The 21,921-nt window shown below is 46.8% G+C and overlaps 1 protein-coding gene across 4 annotated transcripts in view; it reads right to left on the reverse strand.

Moving 5' to 3' along the window:
* Positions 1-21,921, reverse strand: part of MDGA1 (MAM domain containing glycosylphosphatidylinositol anchor 1) — a 140,427-nt gene that overhangs the window by 10,843 nt on the left and 107,663 nt on the right. For 3 of the 4 annotated variants that reach the window (XM_041404427.1, XM_041404428.1, XM_041404429.1), the window contains exons 12-15: positions 15,705-15,882; positions 14,661-14,684; positions 7,049-7,201; positions 5,708-5,842 (exon numbers count right to left, since the gene is read on the reverse strand). In XM_041404427.1, the coding sequence (XP_041260361.1) occupies positions 5,708-5,842; positions 7,049-7,201; positions 14,661-14,684; positions 15,705-15,882 (490 nt within the window). Of the gene's footprint in view, positions 1-3,559; positions 3,835-5,707; positions 5,843-7,048; positions 7,202-14,660; positions 14,685-15,704; positions 15,883-21,921 lie in introns of those variants that run through there. The other variant, XM_041404430.1, reaches the window with a different exon arrangement.

Here is a 21,921-nt window from a genome sequence, read left to right on the forward strand (position 1 = left end):
CAGCCTTTATCCTGCCAGAACACCCAGGGCGGTGTCCAGAAGTGCACCTGGAATGATCAACAGTGAAATAATTAATGGTCTCTGGAGAGAATAGAAGCGTGACAAGGGAGTGCTAAAGAAGTAGCTGGATGCACTCTGAGAGCTCCTGTTTCCTCTTTAGTGTCTGTTAAGTTCTGTATATATCAATTTCAGAGTCTGAATAATTGATGCAACACCTGATGTCTCAGGAGATGATCAGGTTGCAGTGTATCCTTACAGCTCCTCAACTTCTCACATGGCTGCTGCTGTGATTAAAGTCTGAATGGAAATGTGTTCTGCTGAATGAAGGGAGGGGGGATCACAGCAACTGTCCACCAGAGGAAAAACGTTGTCTCCAATCAGGTGATCAGGAGCAAAGAAAATCTATGGAGATTCAGGGCATCTGCAAATGAATGGGTGCCAGCAATCTGTGCTCTAACAGCCTTCCCCACAAAACCTGCAGCAGGAAAGTAGTCAGATGTTCAAACTGGTAAGACAGAAGAGGACTTTTTGAAGAAGTGTCTATCTGCACTGAGAACTTGATTCAGTGATGCCCTTTTAGTGAGGGGCAAGCAAAGGGACCAGTGAACCCACATTCAAGGTACTAAACAGAATGCGTGCATCAACATGAAGACACAATATTTGTGGAATGAAAATGACATGTAGCCAACACACATCTGAACACCTTTCCCTCGTCTCCATGTCTTCTTTAGATGTTTAACTCTTTGTCATAGGGATGATCCAATCCTACATATCAAGCATGCCATTGGTGCTCTTTGTAAGTAAACACCTAATGAATGCATAGATACATAGTATTTACTGGGCTCGAGCAAAAGTAACTGAAGGGAATTCTCTGCCCTTGGTTATGCGTGAAATTTGATTAGATGATGTATCAGTACCATTGGGTTTTAATAATCTTTATGTCTCTAATCCAAAGTTCACCGAATTCTTTAGAGAAACAATGACTTAATCTGTCTTTGGTTCAGAGCCACTGTATTGAATTTACAGAGGATGAATGACACTTTACAAATACATGCTCTTCTTGCTAGGTCTTTATAATCCTTGCTCATGATCATGGTATTTGAACTAACCTCCCAAGAAACCCATGCAGATGTTACTGGAAGAGACCCCAATCTATCCAAAGGGTCCATACCAAAGCCCACAGGAAGGTGCTGGATCTCTTAACAGATCATTAGTAAAATACGTATTTATCGATGGCCAAAACCACATCTGAATAAGTGGAAAAATAATGAGTATTAAAAAAATTGAATACACTTTTTCATTACAAAGTCTTCACTTAACTCTAACTGCAACTTGTTTCCAAGAGCCTAGTGGGAAGTGAATCATACTCATCAGGAAAATCAGCCTCCCCTCAATCAATCCAGTGATGTAATCCCTAATTGCGTAAAGTAATTGCACTGGAGATAATGGCATGGATTTAATGAATGACACATTTCTATACAAGGCAAACTTCATGTATCCAAAGGAACTCAGCTACCTCCAGGGTGCCACCTGTATTGCTGTGCAGTGGCAGGGTACTGTGCTCATAAACAAACTTTGGGTAGGAATGAGGGAGCTATGATGTTGAATCTCACAAAAATGATGCCTTTGTGGTTCAAGCTGCTTTTGCCTTGACATAACCGATACCTCTCAATCTGTGTGACCTGACAGCTCTAACTAAGTCACTTGTCAGAAACAAGTTGAAGCCACATGGCACCCACTGGCTCCTATGTGTGATCATCCACCACAACCTTTTAGACACACCTTTGCACTGATTGTCTGATTTGAGTTGAAGAAGTAAAGAAGCAATTCAGTTTGGCAGGCCTTCCAGACCTGTGATTCCTCCTCAGCAGGAGGGCTTCAGTGGTGACACTGCCTGTGTAAGTAGCCTGTCCACAGCCCAATTTCCTCTGTGAAACACCCATGGCTTTCTTGAACTCAGACGTTGTGGAAAGCAATCTGATCAGGTCTCACTGTTTCCAGTGACTCAGAACCAAAATCCTTCTCAATCAGCCCCCAGCACTGCTCCTCATGGGATCTTAGAATAGAGGAGAAGAGAAAAAAAAGAAAAGGGAAATGAAGGGAAAGAAAAGTTGGAAAGGACCTACAACCACCAACTGCTTGATCATTATGATCACCTCTCTAGGAAGCCCATTCCAGTGTCTGACCACCCTTTCGAAAATAAATTTGATCCTCCCCTGATGCAGTTTTGAACCATTCCTATGCATCTTGTCACTGAATACCATGGATCAGCAATTTTCACCCCCTTTCCCTCATCAAGAACCTGTAGAAAGCCATGAGTACTTTATAATTTTATTGGAAGCTTCCCATCTTGATTATACACAGACCAGACTTAGCTGGGTGGTCAGATAAGGTCTGTGTCAGCAGACTTTATCTGGAACAATCACACCCTTAACTCTCCATTCAGTGGCTGAAATTTCCCCATCTCTCTCAGCAACCTTCATGCTGGGAGCTGACCATGAAGACATCTCTTGCTTGCAGGAGCATCCAGCAGCGAGCAGGAGGTTGCACTGATCTTAACCTGGCTACCACTGAGTTAGGAGGCATGAGAAAAAGATGGCAGGGGGCTGTGGTGGAACTAGTCTGTCAGGGAAACTGTCCTCTTAAAGCATCCCCCTCTCAGGCAGCCCCTGGGAAAGGAGGAAGAGGAGTCTGATGGCTGAAGCAAGGACTTGAGGATTTGCTCCCGGAAAACCTGACAAAGAGGGTGTTTGAACGGCAAATAGTTGCTAGCTGCCATGGCTAGTTTCCTCCCTTGAAGAAAGCTAGCAATTCCTCAGAAACACAGAATCACAGAATATTCTGAGTGGGAAGGGACCCACAAGGATCATTAAGTCCAGCTCCTAAGTGAATGGCCCACACAGGGATTGATGCCATGACGATGGCATCATTAGCACCAGGCTCCAACCAACTGAGCCTCATTTGACATTTCTACGCCAGCCACAAGTAAGACACTCTTGTTTTGAATGTGTGGTGAAAATGAGATTTCTTTTCTTCTCCTCCCCCTGATTTTTGTGTTGGGGCTGGCAGGATCATAGGGGGCAATGTGAATGCTTGCTACAGAGGGGGCCAGAGGAAGAAAAACAGATGACCAAATAACTTCAGAAGAAAGGCGATCGCCTCCAGGGAGCTCCCCTTCATCCTGCTCTCTCATCAGCTGAGAGATATTCAACAGCATCCTACTCTGCTAGTCACTGAATATTTTATATCATGGCTACAACCAGTGCATTTGTATTCTGTTTCTCTCTTTCGTCATATCTATTATAAACGAGTAGTGTCTGGGAACTCTCCCAGGGAAGATTTGCCTGGATGGCTACGGATATTTTATAGCCAAATTGTGAGAGCAAACCAGCTTTCAAGTTCTGTAGTGGGGGAAAAAAAAGGTAATAAAGGAGTTATTAAAAAAATAAATAAATGTCGGGATTTTATATGGCTACTTTTTGTAGTGACAGAGCTTCAGTTTGCTCCACGATGTAGCTGGAGTTTTTAGAAGAGGTTTGGGATGGGAGAAACCCTCTTGCTGGCATTTTCTGCTGCCAGGAGCACTCTGATACACTCTTGGTGGCACCTTGCTCGGCAAGACTGTGCTGGCATTAGGTGAGCCAGGGGTTGTGGCCGTGACTGCAGGCATCAGGGATAGCTGGGTCTACGGAAGCAAGGCATGGCTCAGGACTGCAGCAACCCCACCTTTGCCTTCACATTGTTGCACATGTGAGATGGATGGGAGGGCAGGGTCTGTCTCTTCCTTTCACAGGAGAAGTCCTACTGAGTCCTTCACCCTCCTCTGACCTAGGGCTGAAGAAGAAGAGCTGAATAAACTTGTTTTGCCCTAAGAACTCTGACAGGACTCCAGCCAATAAAAGCATCAAGCCTGGTATCAAGGCACTGAATTTCAATTTGCAGGCAGATATATGGTGGGTTTGCTGGACCAAGTCATGTATTTCACAGGCCAAGAGAAAAATAACTTTTTTCTCATTTCACCCTCTCTCTATCTCTGTCTAATCAGTCTGATTTTAAAATTTGCTCTTATCTCAGCAGCACCAACCATGGAAATCCTATCACATTAAGGAGTCTATACACCTCACAGAAATTTATCAGCCTCTTTACAACAAGAGGAAAAAACAGGGATCAAAAAGGGCCCATAGCATTTGGTATGAAGGGAAAAACCAAAATACATAAAAGGTGTCTGAAGTTGAGGAACAGAAAATGGCACTTAGACGCTTTCTTAGGTCTCAGGAGTAACCATCACTTTTGGGTAATTTGGGGGTAGAGCAAACCAGTAAAGAGTTAAAATGCTAGAAGAAAAAAACCCTGCAATGAACTGATTCTCTGCATGTCCAGTCCACCCCAGCTCCAGACAGACCACCACAAAAGAACTGTTAAACTGAGCTCTTTTCCAAAATCAAGAAAAGATTGATGAGCTTTTACTTCACCTGTAAAATGAAGGTGGAAATCTGACACAAGAAAAAAAGCAAGAGAGGCCTCCTCTCTCCACATCTGTTTTTTTTTGCCGATCTCCCACCAGTCTGGACCACTCTTCATCAAAGAATGAGACCCCTTTCCCAGCCTCCAGGAGAAGACAAGCAGGAATTAGGCAGCAGAGCTGACTTACCATAAGGGCCAGCTGCAGGGAACACATGAGTTTGCCAGACAGCAGTAGCAGCTGGACTCTGTCAGCTAAGCAGGACCAGCAGCTCCAGGAAAATCTGGTTTGAGCCAACACTGACAGTTCTCTGCCTGAGCAAGCTGCCACCACCAGCATGACTACAACATGGAGCAGCCTGTCTCCAGGGGGAATCCAGGTGTGTGAAAACACCTCTGACCTAGCCCAATTCCAAGTGCAGAGAGCAAATATGAACCCTCAAAACACAGACACAGATGGAGACCTGCTCAGTGAACTGCAGCCCAGCTCCTAGCCCCGACACTCATGGTGTCAGGGTTTCAGCCTTGCCCAGATTTTGCAGTTTAACCTCTCAGCCATGCCACATGTGCACAGAGATGTGGCCAGACTCAGGAGCATGCTCCCTCCCAATGACATCTGCAGTACTCAGCAGAGAGAGGTTAATTAACCCTACTTATTGAAGGGCGGACACATTCCTGCCTGGGCCCTGATTTTTCAGTCAGGCTCTAGTCCAGCAGGTGATTAATAACCCTGTGTGCTGTGCGAAGAGTGCATCTATTATTCAAATTAATGAAATTATAATCAAGAGGTGACGAATTAGCAGTTGCTCCTTGACTGGATATGGAAACTCATTACTGTGCCAGGCGCTTCTGTGGTGCTCGCTGCACTTGAGGCTCACAGGAGCCAGGCAGAGCAGGCAGCCCCTGGGCACAGCTGGGGGAACACACATCCTGTGCACCCCAGTGCAGCTGTGGCCACCCCAGAGCTCTGTGGTTCACAAAGCCCCCACTCACTCTCTGAATGGACAGACTGACTGTAAGGTGCTGCCCCAAGGATAGGCTGTGACAGCCTCGCAACCCTGACACCCTGCTAGGCTACGGGACAAGCATTTGAGTGCAGCAGCCCACCCTGCTGCTTGGAGTACTGGAGTAGGACTCCCACCCTCTGGAATTGCTGGTCAGAGGCATAGCTGCTAGGGCAAGAAGCTGGAGATCTTCCCCAAGAGCCCACATGAGGCCGAGTTACCCTTCAGCAGAGCGGACTCACCAATGTGCTTCCCGTACATGTGGTAGTAGAAGGAGACACAGTAATACTTGGCAGTGATGTTGTACAGGGGGCTGATGAGCCGGGCTTTGTCTCCTGTCACCCGGGGCCGGGACGCCTCGATGAACATGTAATACCCTGCAGAACGAGAGGGAAAGGTGGGCAAAGGCAGCATGAACTGGGTCTCTTTTCCTCCAAATGATGCCAGTGATGATGGGAGACCAGTGCGGCTGGGAGACCACCCCTCCTCTGGGAGACATGGCCTTGCTGTGCCCAACTGCTCTGCACCCTCTGTGATCCCGGCCAGAGACACCTGCACGATAGCCCCAGTGCCTCCCCTGCCTCGGCAGTATTTATGGAAGTGTGGGAGAGACAGGCATCTGGAGAGCTGCTGTGAGCACACGGAGCAGGTGAACCCCTGAACATGCACATACTGGGTGCACAAAGAGCCTCAGAGCTGACTGCACTGTGCAAGGAGAACACCAGAAAGAGAAACCATTCCAGACTAATTTCTCTGCCTCAAGTAGAAGGAGAGAGGGTTTGGTACATCTAGCCTGAACAATGTTGTCGGAAGAGAACAATACCAAAGCAATTGTTAACAGCCCAGGGAGGAAGAGATTAGCCATTTAATTTGTTATCATTTTCATTGTTCAGTCAGGTTGGGTGTACTGAACACTAATGGGAGAAACCATTTCCTTAGTGGGCCATTGGATGTTTCCCATTTTTTTTCTGAGTTCAAAGATATGTGTTTGCATACAAATTTACTTTTCTTATTACAGAAAGAGGGACATAGTATCCACTTAAACTGGGAGCATGTGCTCCACACACATGTGCTCACAGCTAGGGTGAGCAATACATAACACCAGTCTCCTTCAGCTAAAGGTGAGGCTTCCTCCTGCCCCACAGGCAGCTCCTGTCTGGTCTCTCATGATTCTGTGCTTGGCACTAAGGAGATTGTTTGCATCCCTGAATATTTCTTTGAGGAAACAGCTCGCTAAAACCCACAGGGCCATTTCAAGGTGTTAGAGATATCCTCCTACTTGTTTATCCATCTTTTTCTTCAAAACAAGCATCAAACAGTGCAAGAGCATTAGGCATCAGGCAATTAGCTGACAACAAGAACTAATGCTCACACTATCCCTTTCAACGAAGTTGTGGGTGTTCTAATTGTGTGTTTAATTCCAATCAGTAACATGCAAATGAACTGCCTGCTCCCTGCACTCCATGTGAAGTAGAAAGCAGATCAGTCCTCCAGCAGCTCCCAGAGCTGTAAGACTCCTGACAAGAGACGGTGTGCATCTCCCCTCCCCTGCCAAGCCAAAAGACACCCAGCCTTGTGCCGACCCTCTGGCGTGCCGCTGATGTCCGTGGGGGGCCCCGTGTTGACCGTGCGCTTGGGGTTCTGCGTCAGGGCGTTCTGCCGGGTCCAGTCAAAGTTGTCCATCTTGTCCTGCACGAAGCCGCAGATCTTCTCGTCCTCAAAGCGGCAGGTGTTATCTGTGGGGATGGGAAGGGAAGGGCTGCTCAAGCTGCAGCTTTTCCAACACCCTCCCCAAGCTGCCTGGGTGCTCTCAGCAGTGCTGTGTCACCACCAAGGCTCTGTGTCAAGCCAGGGGCAGATGGGCAGCCCCCGACCTCAGGAGGAGGCTGAAAAGGAAAGGATCATAGAAATCAGAGAAATCACAGAATGGGTTGAGTTGGAAGCAGCCTCAAAGTCCATTCAGTTCCAAACCCATTGCCATGGGCAGGGATGCCATTCACTAGATCAGGCTGGACAGGGCCCCATCTAACCTGACCTAAAATGCTTTTACAGATGGGGCACCCATAACATCTCTGGGCAGCCTGTTCCAGTGCCTCACCATTCTCTGAGTAAGGAGTAAGGAATTTACTCTTAAAATCAAATCTGAATGTCCCCTCTTTTATTTAAAAATGTTCCCCCTTTTCCTATCACTACCCATAATACATCCATGATCAGTGTTACTACATAAGTGTTAATCCAGGCTGATAAATGTGATGGTCTGATAAAATGAAAAAAAGCTATTATGGCTAAAGAGATTCTCTGAGAGATCTGAAGGGGCAAATGTGGAGGAAGGTAAAAAGATCACCAAAGGAAAACTGGCTACAAGGGCTTTTATATCAGAACAACTTGATGGTAGAATAATTTCCCCAGGAGAGAGGAAAAAGTAGCAGCAGATGACCCCCCTTCAGGCTATATATTTAACTAAACTATGACACTCATGAAAAAAAATCAGCTGTGGAGAAGAGGTCAGCTCAGCACGACAAACGTGTCATTTAGCCAGAGTACATCTAATTTACACCAGCTAAAAAGCACATTTGATTTTGCAGCTTATGCTGGTTCCTCTAACAAAATAAAACACGTAGATAAAAGATTTTTATGTAGGATCAACCATATGGGCAATAGGGCTCACTTTTATTGCTACCACAAGACAGTTACACCCTACAGCAGTATTGTAAGACAGATGAAAAATCTCGTGCATAGACATAACCCAATATGGACTTGCAGAGATTGGAATGAATTGGACATGACCAGGCTGAAGATTGTAACCTTTGTGTTAAAAAGGTAGTTTTGAGTCACAAAAGCAAAGGTCAAGAACCTGCTTTGCACTGCTGACACAGTAGGAGAGGAAAGGATAAAACAGGCAAAAAAGAAAGAGAAAACAGGTCCAAGAACCAATGTGAAAACTGCCATGTGTTTTGAAAGGTCCCTGGGCAGAAACCAGAGCTGGAGAATGAAGTGGAAGTGGGATCTTGGACCTTGTGAGTGATGTAGATAGGGCAAGCACAGATATCTTTAATTGCTGCTTTTAAGTAAGGGCAAGGAGGTGTGCTATGAAACTGAAAGATAAAGCCATGAAAGAACACATACACAAAGAAAACAAGACTATTGATGAGGGCTTGGAATGTGCTAGGGAACTACATCCACGGCATGCTGGTGCAAGACTCAACTTCTTGGGGTTTACCTCCCACAATTATTTATCTTGCCCAGATGAAGGGAAGCCCAAGTACCTCCTGGGGCTCCTGCATTCTTGTATCTTCAATAATGACTTGCTCTGATTCCTGGGCAGGAGGCTTTTTCTCCTAGCTTGCATGATGACTCTGGCAGGACATGTAGGACAGGTCCTCAACCTATGGGCTGGGTGCCAAGAATGGGACACACAAGGGAAGTTTTCTGCAATGCCAGGGCCAAAAGCTCCAGCTGCAGCACAGTGTGATGGTAGGAGTTTCATACATCTACCATACACAACAAAATCTGTTCTCTTGTACCAGAGAAGAGAGACTACCCATGAAATGAACAGTATCTTGAGATTCTCATCTTGAGATGCTGCACCTTCTGGTGGCTACCCTACTTTCTGGTGGCTAGCACCCTCCCCATCCCCTCCCATTTGGAAATGAAAACAACTGTAATCCAAATGGACATCAAAGGTCTGCATACCCTTGGGGTAGGGAACTGGGTTTGCCCTTCCTGTCCATCTGTTTCCAGCATCCCATCAAAGCAGTGAGAAAAGAGGATGCAGCCTCCTGAGGTAACCTGCCAAAATGTCTTTGCCAGCATAGGTTGGACAATGTGTGGTAAGCCAAGGGCCTGGTTCACAGACCAGGGCAGCTGGGTTTCCAGTAAACTCAGCGGGAAACGCTGCATGCCCACTCCTTTGGGCTGAGCACAGCCATCGGGAGCTTGTCTGGGCTGGCCACTTAACTGCTGATTAACCCTGCCTAAGTGCTTTCCACTCAATCTGCTCATTTCTAATTACCATCCAAATCCAAATTAGTCACTGCTCAGCAGTGCCTAACACAGGGGCCCGAATGGCATCTGGAGCTGAAGGAGAAGGGAACAGAAGACAGGGCAGATGCTTGCAGGGTCTGAGACAGGGTAGCTATGTGGGGGCCTCTTTTATCTCCAGAACAAAGAGATGGAAGGAGAAAAGAGTCAGAAGGCAGCTCCTAAGGGTCCTTCCTCAGTTGTTTTGGCTGAGAGAAGGGAGGTCATGGCTCTACCAGATCCCCAGTAGTCCTCAAAGGAGATGCTGGAGCCCACAAGCTTGCTGATGTTTCTTGGAGGTGTAATACCCCTGGTTTATCTCCACTGCACCAAAAACATCTGCACGACTCCAGCTCATGGGTTGCCAGCTGCTGTTAAAAGAGACACATTTTCTCTCAGAATGGCATTATCTTACACAGCAGGATCCACAATGACGGTCCTTTTGCAAAAGCACCAGGGTGGTTTGCACCTCTGACCCTGCTGAGAACATGGACTTTAAAAGAAAGACGACATCTTTCTCCAACACAGAATCACCTTAACAGGAAATATCAGGGAAAGCAGAGTTGGAAGCTGTAACACAGAGGTCAGCCAGGCAACTGATTGAGAGGGAACAAACCACAAAGGAGGAGGCACAGAAATCAAAGGAAAGGCAGATTAAGGAGAAAGGACAAGCTCAGGTGGAGATTAGAGAGAGTTGTGCAAGACAAGAGGACCTGAGGACAGCTCTCCAAACTTAGCACCAAGGCCTGGTTGTGCCAGCCTGGTGGACTACTGTGCCTTCATTTGTAAGAAGCCACACACATGGGATGAGACTTCTCAGAGAAGTTGACTCAAAAGTCTTATAGACAGCTTTTTAACATCCACATAGGGCCCTGGGTGCATTTTATCTTCTCACCCAAATGCAGCTCCTTCCAGAAGACAGCACTTCTAGCAGAGCGCATAAAACAGAGAAAGGTCCCAGCACCACAGATCAAGCAATGCTGTTGCTTAATCAACAACATGATCCACCTTATGTGCCACACCACTTGCTGTGCAGGAGTTTGAATCTCCAGCATATCACCTCTGCTTAGCTTGGGAGCTCAAGGCACTTTGCAATGCCTAATGACCAAGGCTTCTTAATTTCTCTGTAGTGTAGCAATGCCTCTTTCTACATATCTTCTGCATTACGTGCGGGGAAATAGATGCACAAAGTATAGAGGTCACATTTAAGGTCACAGCAGGCAGTGCCTAAGCTGGAAACAGAACCCAAGTGCTCTGACTCCTGGTCCTTTGGTATAAAACAAGCCACAGGAAAGCAAAGCTCTGTAGTTTCTCTGAGCTACAATGGAGGTGCCATGAATAACTAGGAAGTGTTCAGTGTGGTTTGGGACACTGCCAGCATGTCACCTCTGGATGGTTATCAACAAAGTTCACCAGGACAAACCTGGCAGATCCAGCCAAGAAAAAAACCTTTAAATCAACTGCAGTACCTCAGAGACCACAGAGGTGATCTGACTTTTGACCTTGACTGTGTGATGCAAACCTTCTTGAAGATTTTTGCCATTTGCCAGGGATTCTGGTTCGTCCTCAAGGAGTAAAGGAAGCTTCCTGTTTAAAATTTAATCAGTGGGTTTAAATACTGAACACAGAAGTTGTTCTCTGGATTGTTACAAGTAAGGTGGAGGTGGCAGGGGAGCTGGCTCCTCAAAAAGCTGTATTTAGTATGGTCTTCATCACACAGATTTCCTTGGCAGGCTTTGCAGTGGTGGCAGTTCAGAGTGCAGAGATATTTGCTCTCAGTTACAGACACCTTCATGCATTCCCAAGGGAGAGACCCTCTACTGTGGCTATTAGCATTTCTTGTTGCTTTGCCTTCTTGAGAAACATAATGGAGGTTTTCCTTTCAAGTCCTTAGGGGAAAGCCATCCCTGGTTCTGAACTTCTGGCTGCCAGATGAATGCAAAAAATAATACTCCTATTCTAGCTGCAAACTATGGGTGAATAGCAGATGGAGTGCACTTGAATAAAATTGCCTTCATCATTTAGCTGTGGCCTGACAACTGACACTGGCTTGGAGCATAAAGGACCATGCTCTGCACTCCAGCTCAGTTGCAGACCTGCTGTGTGACCCACAGGCTATCATTTTCTGGGCATCAGTTTCCCCATCTAGAAAATGAAGATAACAAGAACTGTATTGAGACCTCAAAGTACATAACGATTTGAGAAAGAATATGCAACAGTCTCTCCCATTACAATTTTCTAGGGATTTTATAACCAGTAATGGGAGAAAGCTTCACAATGCTGTAAGTGGCTGTCATCCTGCTTGCCACCAGGATACAAGGAACTGTCACCTCTTTTAACCTTTGCATTACAAAACATTCTTGAAGAATGGGCACAAACTCGAGTAATCCAACTCTAAACACAGGCTGACATCTCATTCCCACATGTTCTTACCTGAACAAACTTGGATTCCTCTGGACTCTGAGCATTATCAGAGACCAGACACACCAGCAAAAGATGGTAAGCAACAAGCCAGGCTAATCTGCAACAACCAACATCTGCCACAGATCATCACCCACTGTACTTGCCCATGGTCCCAAAATCATGGTTTTAGCACCACACACAGCCACACTGCAGGTATGTGGGAAACAGTGTTGCTGCTCTGAAAGGGCAAGACAAGTTGGCCAAAAAAAACCAAAAAAAACCACCAAAAAAACCCAAAAAAGCCAAAACAAAAAAAACCCCAAACAAACAAAAAAAAAACCCACAAAACCCCCCCCCCGCAACTATCCCATACATTTCTTGATGACATCATCATCAAGATTACAAGGTTACATCTGATAAAACAAGGGAAACCAGAACACCCATGGAGGAGGAGCTGGAATGGCTTGTGGGGCAGCACTCCATGGAAAGCCAAATAAAATTGCAGAGGAGGTAAGGACGGAGCAGATTTCCCAGCACTGGAATGTGGTCATGACATTAAAACAATCAGTTATTCTAAGAGAACTTTAAGGTAAAATTTTAGAATTCAGATAATTCTTAGGCAGTTTTTTAAATAAAAATTCTGCTTTTTAGAACCAGATTTACTGATTTTTAAGTCAGTCTTACTGATAGCCTCTAAATATTTGAAATTCCCAATGTCTTTTGTTCACTTCCTCTGCTTTTCCTTTGCTTTTCCTTTATAACCCAACACCTGGCTCTGCAACCATGCCACACGCATGCCTGCCCCAATGTTATTAACATCTTATTAGGCTGAGAGAGAAAATGCATGAAGAAGTAATTGTATTAAGTGACTCTCAGAGTTTGTAAATTAATCACCATTGTGCATGCCCTTGGATCAGGCTGCCAGAGGCATTAATCATCTAATCTTTGCCTTTCACTCCAGAGCTTTCAATGTTTGCTCCCAGAATTTGGCTCAGCAGACTAGTGTGACCTTTTCCCTGGGGGTGACGGTAGCAGGGAAGTATGAAAAGAAGAGGTAGCAGGAGGGATTTCCTGTTTTTGGGGTGAAGAGTTTGGGATGAAGAGTTGTGGTCCAAAGAAAGAGCTAAAAGCCTTTGGGCTCATATTTCACTGGCTGCAGGTCTGAAAGGAAAGGCCATATCTGAAAGCAAATGTGGTAGGTCGAATTTTAGGCAGTCTGTCTCAAGGTGTGAACGCACGGGCAAGGCCCTCACAACTGGCCCAGAGGTCCCAACATCCACCAGAGGCTGGGCAATTTATATGAAGGGAAATCCTAAGTGTTGGTTATACTGCATGAAAAACATGAGTGGCTGAGTTACGTTCCACCACAGGCAAATTTCCTGCAGTTTTTCTGGACAAATAAGGCTGCCAAAGGTACCCCAGGCAGGCAGTCTGAAGGCTCAATTTACAAAGATCCCAAGAGATTGACATAATTAGGACTGAAGTTGCTCTGGGTTTACCAGTGATTTATGCAGTGTAAAAGCAAGCGGCAAAAGGCCAGGCTTTGTCACTTCCACCTGTGGGCTGGGACACTTGCCTCCTCCAGCAAGCACTGAGAGACACCTTCTAGAGTAGATCCCTGGCAATATGCTCCATGTTTCCCAGCGAGTCTTCTATGGAGAATATTTAAAGTAGATCAGGAAGTGAGGAAAAGAAAACAAATGGAATCAGGAATTAGAGCCACAAAATCCCTCTGACTCTGTAAGCAACTCCTACTCTCAGGCAGAGTATGGTTCATCAAACCATCCTCAGAGTGTGAACGTGCAGGAATTAACTCCTTGTGGCTGCCTTAACAAGAGAGCTCCCTATCCTGATTCTGCCATCACCTAATCCTGGCTTCCCCTCCCCACTGCTACCCTGCAGTGCATTACCTACACACAAAGTAATACATAAAACCACTGAATACTGACTCAGCAGCTGGAAACAGAGAAACAGCCCCATGCTCTCCATGGGGCACCAGCAAGTACTCTGCCCATCTCTGCCCAAGAGCTTTGCCTGGGCTTACATCCTACAATCAAAGTGAAGGAACCTTGCTGCATCCCCTGCGGTTCATTCCCCCACTACTTCCAGCTATAATTCCTCTTTTATGCTCAATGAGCACTGTCATGTTGGTGTTAAAGAACATCGTTCTTAGACATTGTGTATTCAGCTCTCAAAATCAATGGGAACTCTGGATGCTCAATACAGATGGGCCTGTATCTTGCCAATAACAACCAGAGGGTAAAAAAGCAAGTTAACAGTGATGACACTGAAGGGGAAGAAGAAAGGGACTGTGCTCAAAGAGTTTGCAGGAAGAGACAGATTTGAGCTGGAGACTGCTCCATACAAACCTGCAGAGATACCAAGTGGCATCATTCCTAGTCAGAAGAGCATGGGGAATACTCCTAAACACAGATATTTTGGGGAACATTTAGTAACCTGCTTATTGGAAGTAGATTGCTCTTGCTGGGGCATGGGAGTGGGTGCTCAAGATTACAGTCTGCCCTGTCACAAAGATATCAGGTGTGAGTGAGAGGCATATCCCTGGCATAAATCTCCTGGCAATAACTCAAGGTACAACAAATGACAGTATTTACTGGAAGCTGTAGTGTGTGCAATTTCATCGTCTTTTGGGGAAAAAAGATTTGACGAAGTCGGCTGTGTATTCCAGCTGTTTGTCTTGCCTGATCTGCTGGAGCACTCAATTAACGTACATTACATTCAAAGCATTAACACAAAGGTCTTGTTGCTTACCTGTTGGATTGGGATAGTTGATTGCTGGAAAAAGAAATAGAAAAACAAGTCAAAACAAAAGCACAAATCATAAAGTCTGAAAATAAAACAAACACATCAAAAAAGGTCACAAATGCACGAGTCTCCTGGCAGCATCCTTGTGAGAAAGCAATGCTTGGTGGCTGTTTTGGTGATGGAAAAGGATGCAGACACTCTGATCCAAGCAACAAGAGACCTTAAGAAAACCCCACCTAAGGGGTGATCCTGGGATCATAGGGAAACCCTACAGCAATCCAAGTAGTTTGCTTCTGGAGCACCCAGTGGGATAGCACCCACTTAAGATACCAAAGCTTGGTATCCAAGAAGGACATCAAGGCAGTTTGATGCACTGTGGATGCTGGGGACACTGGACACGCTGACAGTCTATGGGACAAGCAAACCTTACGGGAGAAGGATCTGTAATTTCTGCTGAAATAGAGGGTCCAGACTCCTATTGGAGAGTAATGGAATCATGGAGTTGTGGGAATAGAGAGAGCTGTGAGCTGTTGGATGATGAGAAGAGAAGTATGGTCAATGAATCCCAATGAGATAATCTGGGATTTGAGGTATGGGACAGAGCTACAGCTTTAGGAGTGACTAGTTAGGACAGGAATCATGCGTTCAGCTCTGGAAATAACAAGTCTCCTGAAATTCTCTTACTTTTATGGGTGTGCAACTAATACACAGTGTCCAGTGGCTATCTTGTATTATAAGCCACTGTAGCACAGGGAGTTGCAGCATGGCCTGAATGGGGTTTTGGGGATCTCCTGCCCACAGGGTGCAGAGTGTGAGTCAGAGCTGCTGAGTGAAGGATGAGTGGAGACGGACCTTCAGAGATCTCTAGTGCTCTGCATTGATGGCAGCATCCAAAATAGAGTGGAATGCGATAGCGCTGTGCCATCAGGACTTCTCAGAGCAAAGGGACCCACCCAAGGGTCACAGAAGACCACCTCTCTGCATGCCCACATCCCCAGGCCTGAGGCTTGGACCTGCTCTCGTAGGCAGGAGCGAGGAGGAGACACCTACGTTCCATGTACCGGATGACGCGGGCAGCCATATCCCCAGCCCCAAAGCTGGTGATGGGCGTCAGGCGAACTTCATAGCTCTGAGGCACTTTCAGGTTGGGTAAGATGTGCTCCAGCAACAGGCCTTTCTCCATTTTCTTCACAGGAATGAAGGTTTGGATGGTGTTTCTCTGAGACAACTGCACAGAAAAAGAACCCAGAGCGTCATGAAAATCCCAAAACTGAAAACCTGAGCAATCGTATTCATCATTTAACACTCTATTCCCCCTCTTTCTACACAGATGTACACCCGGTTGCTCCATGAGATCTTCATGCAGTATTGGTTTGAAAAATGCCACCCCTGGTACAGAACAGTGATCAGGAGCCTGAGTTCCCCCTGAAGGGAAGCCGTGGTGTCCCCTAAGGGAGGGACAATTTGAACTACAGGTCCTGAAGCAACTTTGTTTCAGAAGCAATGATTTCAGAAGGGACAAAATGAACCCACTTCACCTGTTAGTGCACCCAGGTCCTGTGCAAACACAGCATGGCATTGCACCAAGATACCCTTCAGTTCACAATCACTGCTACAGAATTAATTCATTTGCTGCCTGGGCCATGTGGCGCTTCATTTGGTGTCTCACTGCTACCAACCAATCTACTACCATACTTCCTCAGAAACCTTCCATAGGGTCCATTGCTGGACTCCCTCCACAGACCAGAGCAAGGGGTTTATTTCATGGTTCTCTGGGGTCACTCACAGGCTCCCTCTTCCTCTGGTTCCCATTGGAAGGGGCTGAATTATGTTAGCTGAACCACACCAGCTAAACACTGTTCAGTTTGCTAAGGCAGCAGGGAAGTTTCAAGAAAACGGGGAAAATATCGTTATCAAAATCACCACCACTAAAAATGATGAATTACACGTCAGTGAAACTTCCCTGCCATGGTCATGCTTGCTTGGCTGGGAAAGAACAAGAACGAGGATTGCATTGTGAAGATACAATTTCCTGCCTGTCACTGTGCAATGCCTGGATCCTTGTGGCAAGACACGTTACTGGGGATGCTGGTGCTGGTAAAAAGACCATTGGCAGGACTTTTGATAGTCCAGTGTTAACTAAGCTTTCCCTTGCCTCTGATACATCCTCTAGGCTGAAGTTTCCATCGCAAAGGCAGTTCTCCTGCCAGGCAGCCTCAGTGTTCATCATTAACTCTGAAGTTACAGGATTACTGGAACCAGGACACATGGAGGAAGTTTTACAGCAAATCTGCCAGTGGGGCAAGAAGATGGAGTGAGGACTCAGCAGAAGCAAAGGCCACTATCCAAGGAGGGCAGGGAGCAATGCTGATGTGGCGCTTAGCAAAAACAAGTTCACGCAATCTCTCCTCTGCCTGTCTCCAGCTCTCATGTACATAACTCCAACTTCAAACCCAGAAGCAATGGCTGCCACTGTAGAGCTTTCTGTGCCAAAGCCCCATTCATTTCCAACAGAGTCAGGACCCACTGACCCACCTCCTTGGTCTGCCCACAGTTTGGACGCTGGTCCTAAGTGAAGGGGCAGGGGCTGGTCCTAAGTGAAGGGGCAGGGACTGGTTCCTGGGAACCTGTGGTTGCATGTGGTTCTCACAGTGAAAAACAATCCTGCACCTGCCTTACAGATTGCACCTAAAGGAGACCTTTGTCGCTGCACACATCAGGGTGTAAGTTGCTTGAGGAACTATTTGCTGCACTGTCCTCCTCCTCCCCTGGCAAGATGGAGCAGAGAGCTGGGAGCTGTTCTGGCACCTTCCAACAGCTTGATGCTGCCCTAGGGAGCAGTCCTAGTGGGCAGGACCAGGGCAGTGGTTCCCAGAGGCACCAGGATGCTGCCAGGATCTGTTCATATCAACAACGCCCTACCTGCACACATGCCAGCTGGGTTCTGACCCAGCTGCTGTTCCTATTGCTCAGCCCTCCCACCTGCCAGCCCTCCACACCATTGCTCTGGCCAAGCAGTGGCAGAGCTGGCTCCCAGGGGCAGGGACTTAAGCTGGGCTCATTAGCACCAGACCCCCAATTATCTGGGAGAAGAGGAGCAGTCAGAAGCCAGAAGCAGAAGGATGGAGTGGTACAGCTCCTAGCGTGGGACTTTCTGGAGAGCAGAATGTGACTGGGAGGGCTGGCAGCAGCTCCTCCCCACAGGCTGCCATTTGCTGGGATGTTGGGAAGGCAGCCAGCAAATAGGGGGAGGTCAGAAGCCATTTCCCTTGTCTAGACATAACCTTTAGAAGAGAAACAAAATGGAGAGTCAGAGAGAAGCTTGAGGGTGAGATTCAGACAGTGCAAATTCCACCTCAGCTGGGAGTTAGGTGGAATTTGGGTATCTAAAGCTTCTGGGAGCAAGGTCAAATCACATACTCTCCCACACCATCAAATCCAGGACAAAATGAGAAACCAGCCTCTAGTGTGGACTGCAAAGCTCTGGATTCCCTAGTTGAGTCAATCCTCAGGGACTTGTGTAACCAAATAAATAACTGGCTGCCACCCAGGTTTGGCTGCAAAACAGAAATAATTAAAGGCACATATGCTTCCTATGGCTTGCAATTTCCCTGCTTTCTAGAAGAGACCTGGATCACTAGGTAATGGGAAAGGCACAGGTAAGGCTCAGCATTTATTTATTTTCTCCTGGTGCTGAAGTAAAGTTTTAAGAGGTCTTTTCCCTCCACCAAATATTTTGTAGCTATATCTTCTCCCAGTGTATGTCCTGTCTCTATCCAATATGCAACTTGGACTGACACTGAAACTGGCTGCCAGCAAGACTGCCCTCTGCACACCTTTACTACAGTCTCTACAGTCCTGCCATCACAACAGAACTGGCCCTGGATGTCTTTGGAAAGACTGGCTTCTCTGTAAAAACAGCATGGGCCCTGAGCTAGCTGCAGCTGTCAGTAGAAAGAGCCAGGTGTGCTGCCAGCACAGTTTAAAAGGCATGAAATTAGTGCAAGGGAGGAAAGGGGGCAGCTCCAGCCAGCTGCTTGCTGTGTGCATGTGGAGCAGGTGCTGGCTTGCAGTCACTAGCACAGGTCCAGCAGACAGAGACATAAAGGCCAAAGTCTGCCTCTGCATCCCCCTCCTTAAACATGCTTTGTGTCCCTGACTGCCAGCAGCAGGTCTGTGTAGAGCTGCATGCATCAGTCCAGCAGAAACCCATTTTTCAATCCACTTCAATTGCCGGCTGTTTCCCTTTCTCCTGCTCCATGTGTTCTCATGCTATCCTGGTATCTTCTTCCTTCCCCCTTCCCAGCGTCTCTCCTCCGGATCACGTTGACCCTGTGTTCCACTTTAATATTGCTGCAGTGCAGTTAATAAAGCAGAGGCCAGCACAGAGGACAGGGAAACACTGGCCACCTTATTAGAGACGCTGAAGCCTCAGTGGAGGAGCTCATGCTACAAGCTCATTCATCACCAGGCTCAGCAAGCTGGCTCAGGGGCCAGAACAAGAGCACTGCGCAAAGCACACACTCGCCGCTGCCTTTATCTCCTTCCATTCCCAATAATCTGAGGGAGGGGATGGGAAAGGAAAAAACCCAAACAAATCCACATTTCCTACCAGCTGGCTGTGAATATTACACAGGCGGCAGAGGTGAGAATGTTCTTGTAGAAGGGGTGCTCTAGAAACACCTTACAAAGGGCAAAGTCAGCCCCATGTGGTTTGGGTGTATTCACGTGCAGTGTATGCAACCTGTCCCTTTCCCTGTCCCTGTTCCTGTCCCTGTCCCTGTCCCTTTCCCTGTCCCTGTCCCTGTCTCTTTCCCTGTCACTGTAAGCAATATTAGCAGCCAGGGGAGAACTCACTCACATGCACTCAGCCACCAAACCTCTGGAAGCTGCAAACCTGGGCTGCCCTTCCTCATTCCTCACCATCACCTACCCTGTTGGGGGGCACTGTCTGCCCTTTCCCCTGTCATGTCATTTGAGCCAGCTTGTGATGCTGGCAGAATTCTTGTCCCACTGTAGCCAGCCAAGCCAGCCCACGGACCAGGAACACACACCAAGAGTCTCAGAGACAAAAGCAGGATGCCATAGTACCCCTGCCCCTCCTTCCATTCCCAGCTGGGGCACTGTCACAGTAGAGGGCCCGAGGTATGACACTGACACACCTACATTTTCTGTTTATATAGGCTATTAAAAGAAAAAAACAGGATGATGTTTTCAGACTGAATGATGTTTATGCCAGATATGTACCAGCTAGAAGCCTTAATAAAGCTGAAGGATATTAATAAACACATCTGCCAAGAGTTACTGTTGTGGTTCTGCTCTACACCACCACAACGACCTTCCTATGCTGAGAATGGTGTGGCTTTTGAAGCCATGCATGTGGTCTCACAACTGCATATTAATGTTTGTTTGAAAGAAAAAATTAGAAAGAAAATCTGTTTCATCACCAAGCCCCAAGGTATTTCTAACAAACAACAACTAGAAAAAGGAACATTAAAGTCATGTAGACCCCCCCCAACAAGCTGATTGGAGCAAAGGAACTATTTTGCAGGCATCCAGCTTCCCAGCATTGCAATTCACTCCTGATGCTCTCTCTTTACTTGTCCTGTTTCTTCAGCAACTTCTCAGCTCAGGGCACAAGCACTAGCTCTGCTTTCCAATATCTCCATTCAAATCCTTTCCACACATGCTAGCTCTTACACTCTTTTTTCTCAGCCTCATTCAAATTCCCCTGGCTGCTCTTTCCTGCAGCACAAAGGAGACAGGGATGGCTGCCTGCATTCCCAATCCAACCTTACTAACTGCAGATATGGGCTGTGGGGACAGCTCCCAGCTCCATCTGCAGCCTCTCCAGCCTCCCTGAAGGCAGAGGAGGCAGCAGATAAAGGCAGGCTACTGTGGCACAGCAGCCTTGCACTCAGGCTCCATCCCTCTGGCAGGCTCCTCCTTGCTCCCTGTGCAGCTCTGCACACCAGATAAACGCTGTCTCTGGCATGTGTGCAGGTGGTGTTTGCAGAGTCTTGGCTTCCTTGCATAGCTTTGTCCCAGAGTGCTGCAGGCATCATCTCTTATCAGATTTCCCCAGTGGCTTTGACTGCAATGACCTCATCCCAACAAAGTCCAGCTTAGATACAGTTGCTCCCTTCCTAAGGGAGCGTTGCTCACAGAGACCAGAAACAATCACACCACTGCCCTCACCATGACGGGACAGCCAGGACAGATACTCCCAAGGTTCTGGAAGGGGCTGAGCTTGTTTGTGGCACTGGTAACAGGTCGTGAGATGAACATGGGGCTCTGCAATGCCAAACCTCCCGCTACTTCATTAGACATTCCCTGTCCTCAATTCCTGTCCCAACTGTGCCTCCAAAGCTAGAGGATATGTGGCACAGAGGCAACCTCAAAGAATTTAGAAGCCATGGACTTCTTAAAGTTATTAAAAAAAAAAAAAAAAAAAAAAAGGAAATGTGATTACAGAATTTATGTGTGCTGAAGTTTATAGTACCAAAGATTGAAAGAAAATTATCCGGTTCTCCATTGCTCGAGAATGAGAGCTCAGCATGTAAGTTCCATGGGTAGAAGGAATTTCTTGGGAAAGAGGAATGAAAAATGTTCAGAAACAGGGTCAGGAGGGAGGTGGGGATAGGAAATTTTAGGGAACTCTCTTGAACATGAGGTTCCAATATGTTTCACACAGCTGGAAAAATATGCCATAAATCTGGCCCTTTATTTCCCCTTCTTCCTATTCACTCTGACACACAGCAGTGGACTGAGATTGTGATCCTTGAGGTCACCTTGGCACCACAGGGCAGAGCAGAGGTAGATGTCTTTGACATTCCTTTTGAACACTATGAATTGGATGCTTGATCTCTGTATTTTGGCAGAGGGATGAAATCTCTTTGCCCCAGAGTTCAGAGAAGGGCAAAACATGGCTACAATCTAGGACACAGCAGGGGACATAGACTCCTGGCTGGCAGGGTCCAGTCCCCTGTCACCAGAGGGGCTGCCTCTGATTATTAATTTTATGTATGTATCACATCTTATCTTAAAAGTGGTTTGTTCCTTTTAGACCTGCTCCTCCCCCTGGACATCAGTTCCGGAGCCTGACCACCCTAATGTTCTCATTTCCAGACTGAATTTATTCACATGCAGCTTTCACCCAATTTTCTTTCCTTTAGCTTCAGTGACTCTTTTCCCTCACTGCTGCTTGACCCCCTGATGTTTTACAGACAGGAATCTCACCACCTCTCAGACTTTGCTTTGCTGGGCT

The sequence above is a fragment of the Onychostruthus taczanowskii genome, unplaced genomic scaffold (assembly GCF_017590055.1).
Source record: "Onychostruthus taczanowskii isolate IOZ18803 unplaced genomic scaffold, ASM1759005v1 scaffold21, whole genome shotgun sequence".
NCBI classification, from domain to species: domain Eukaryota; kingdom Metazoa; phylum Chordata; class Aves; order Passeriformes; family Passeridae; genus Onychostruthus; species Onychostruthus taczanowskii.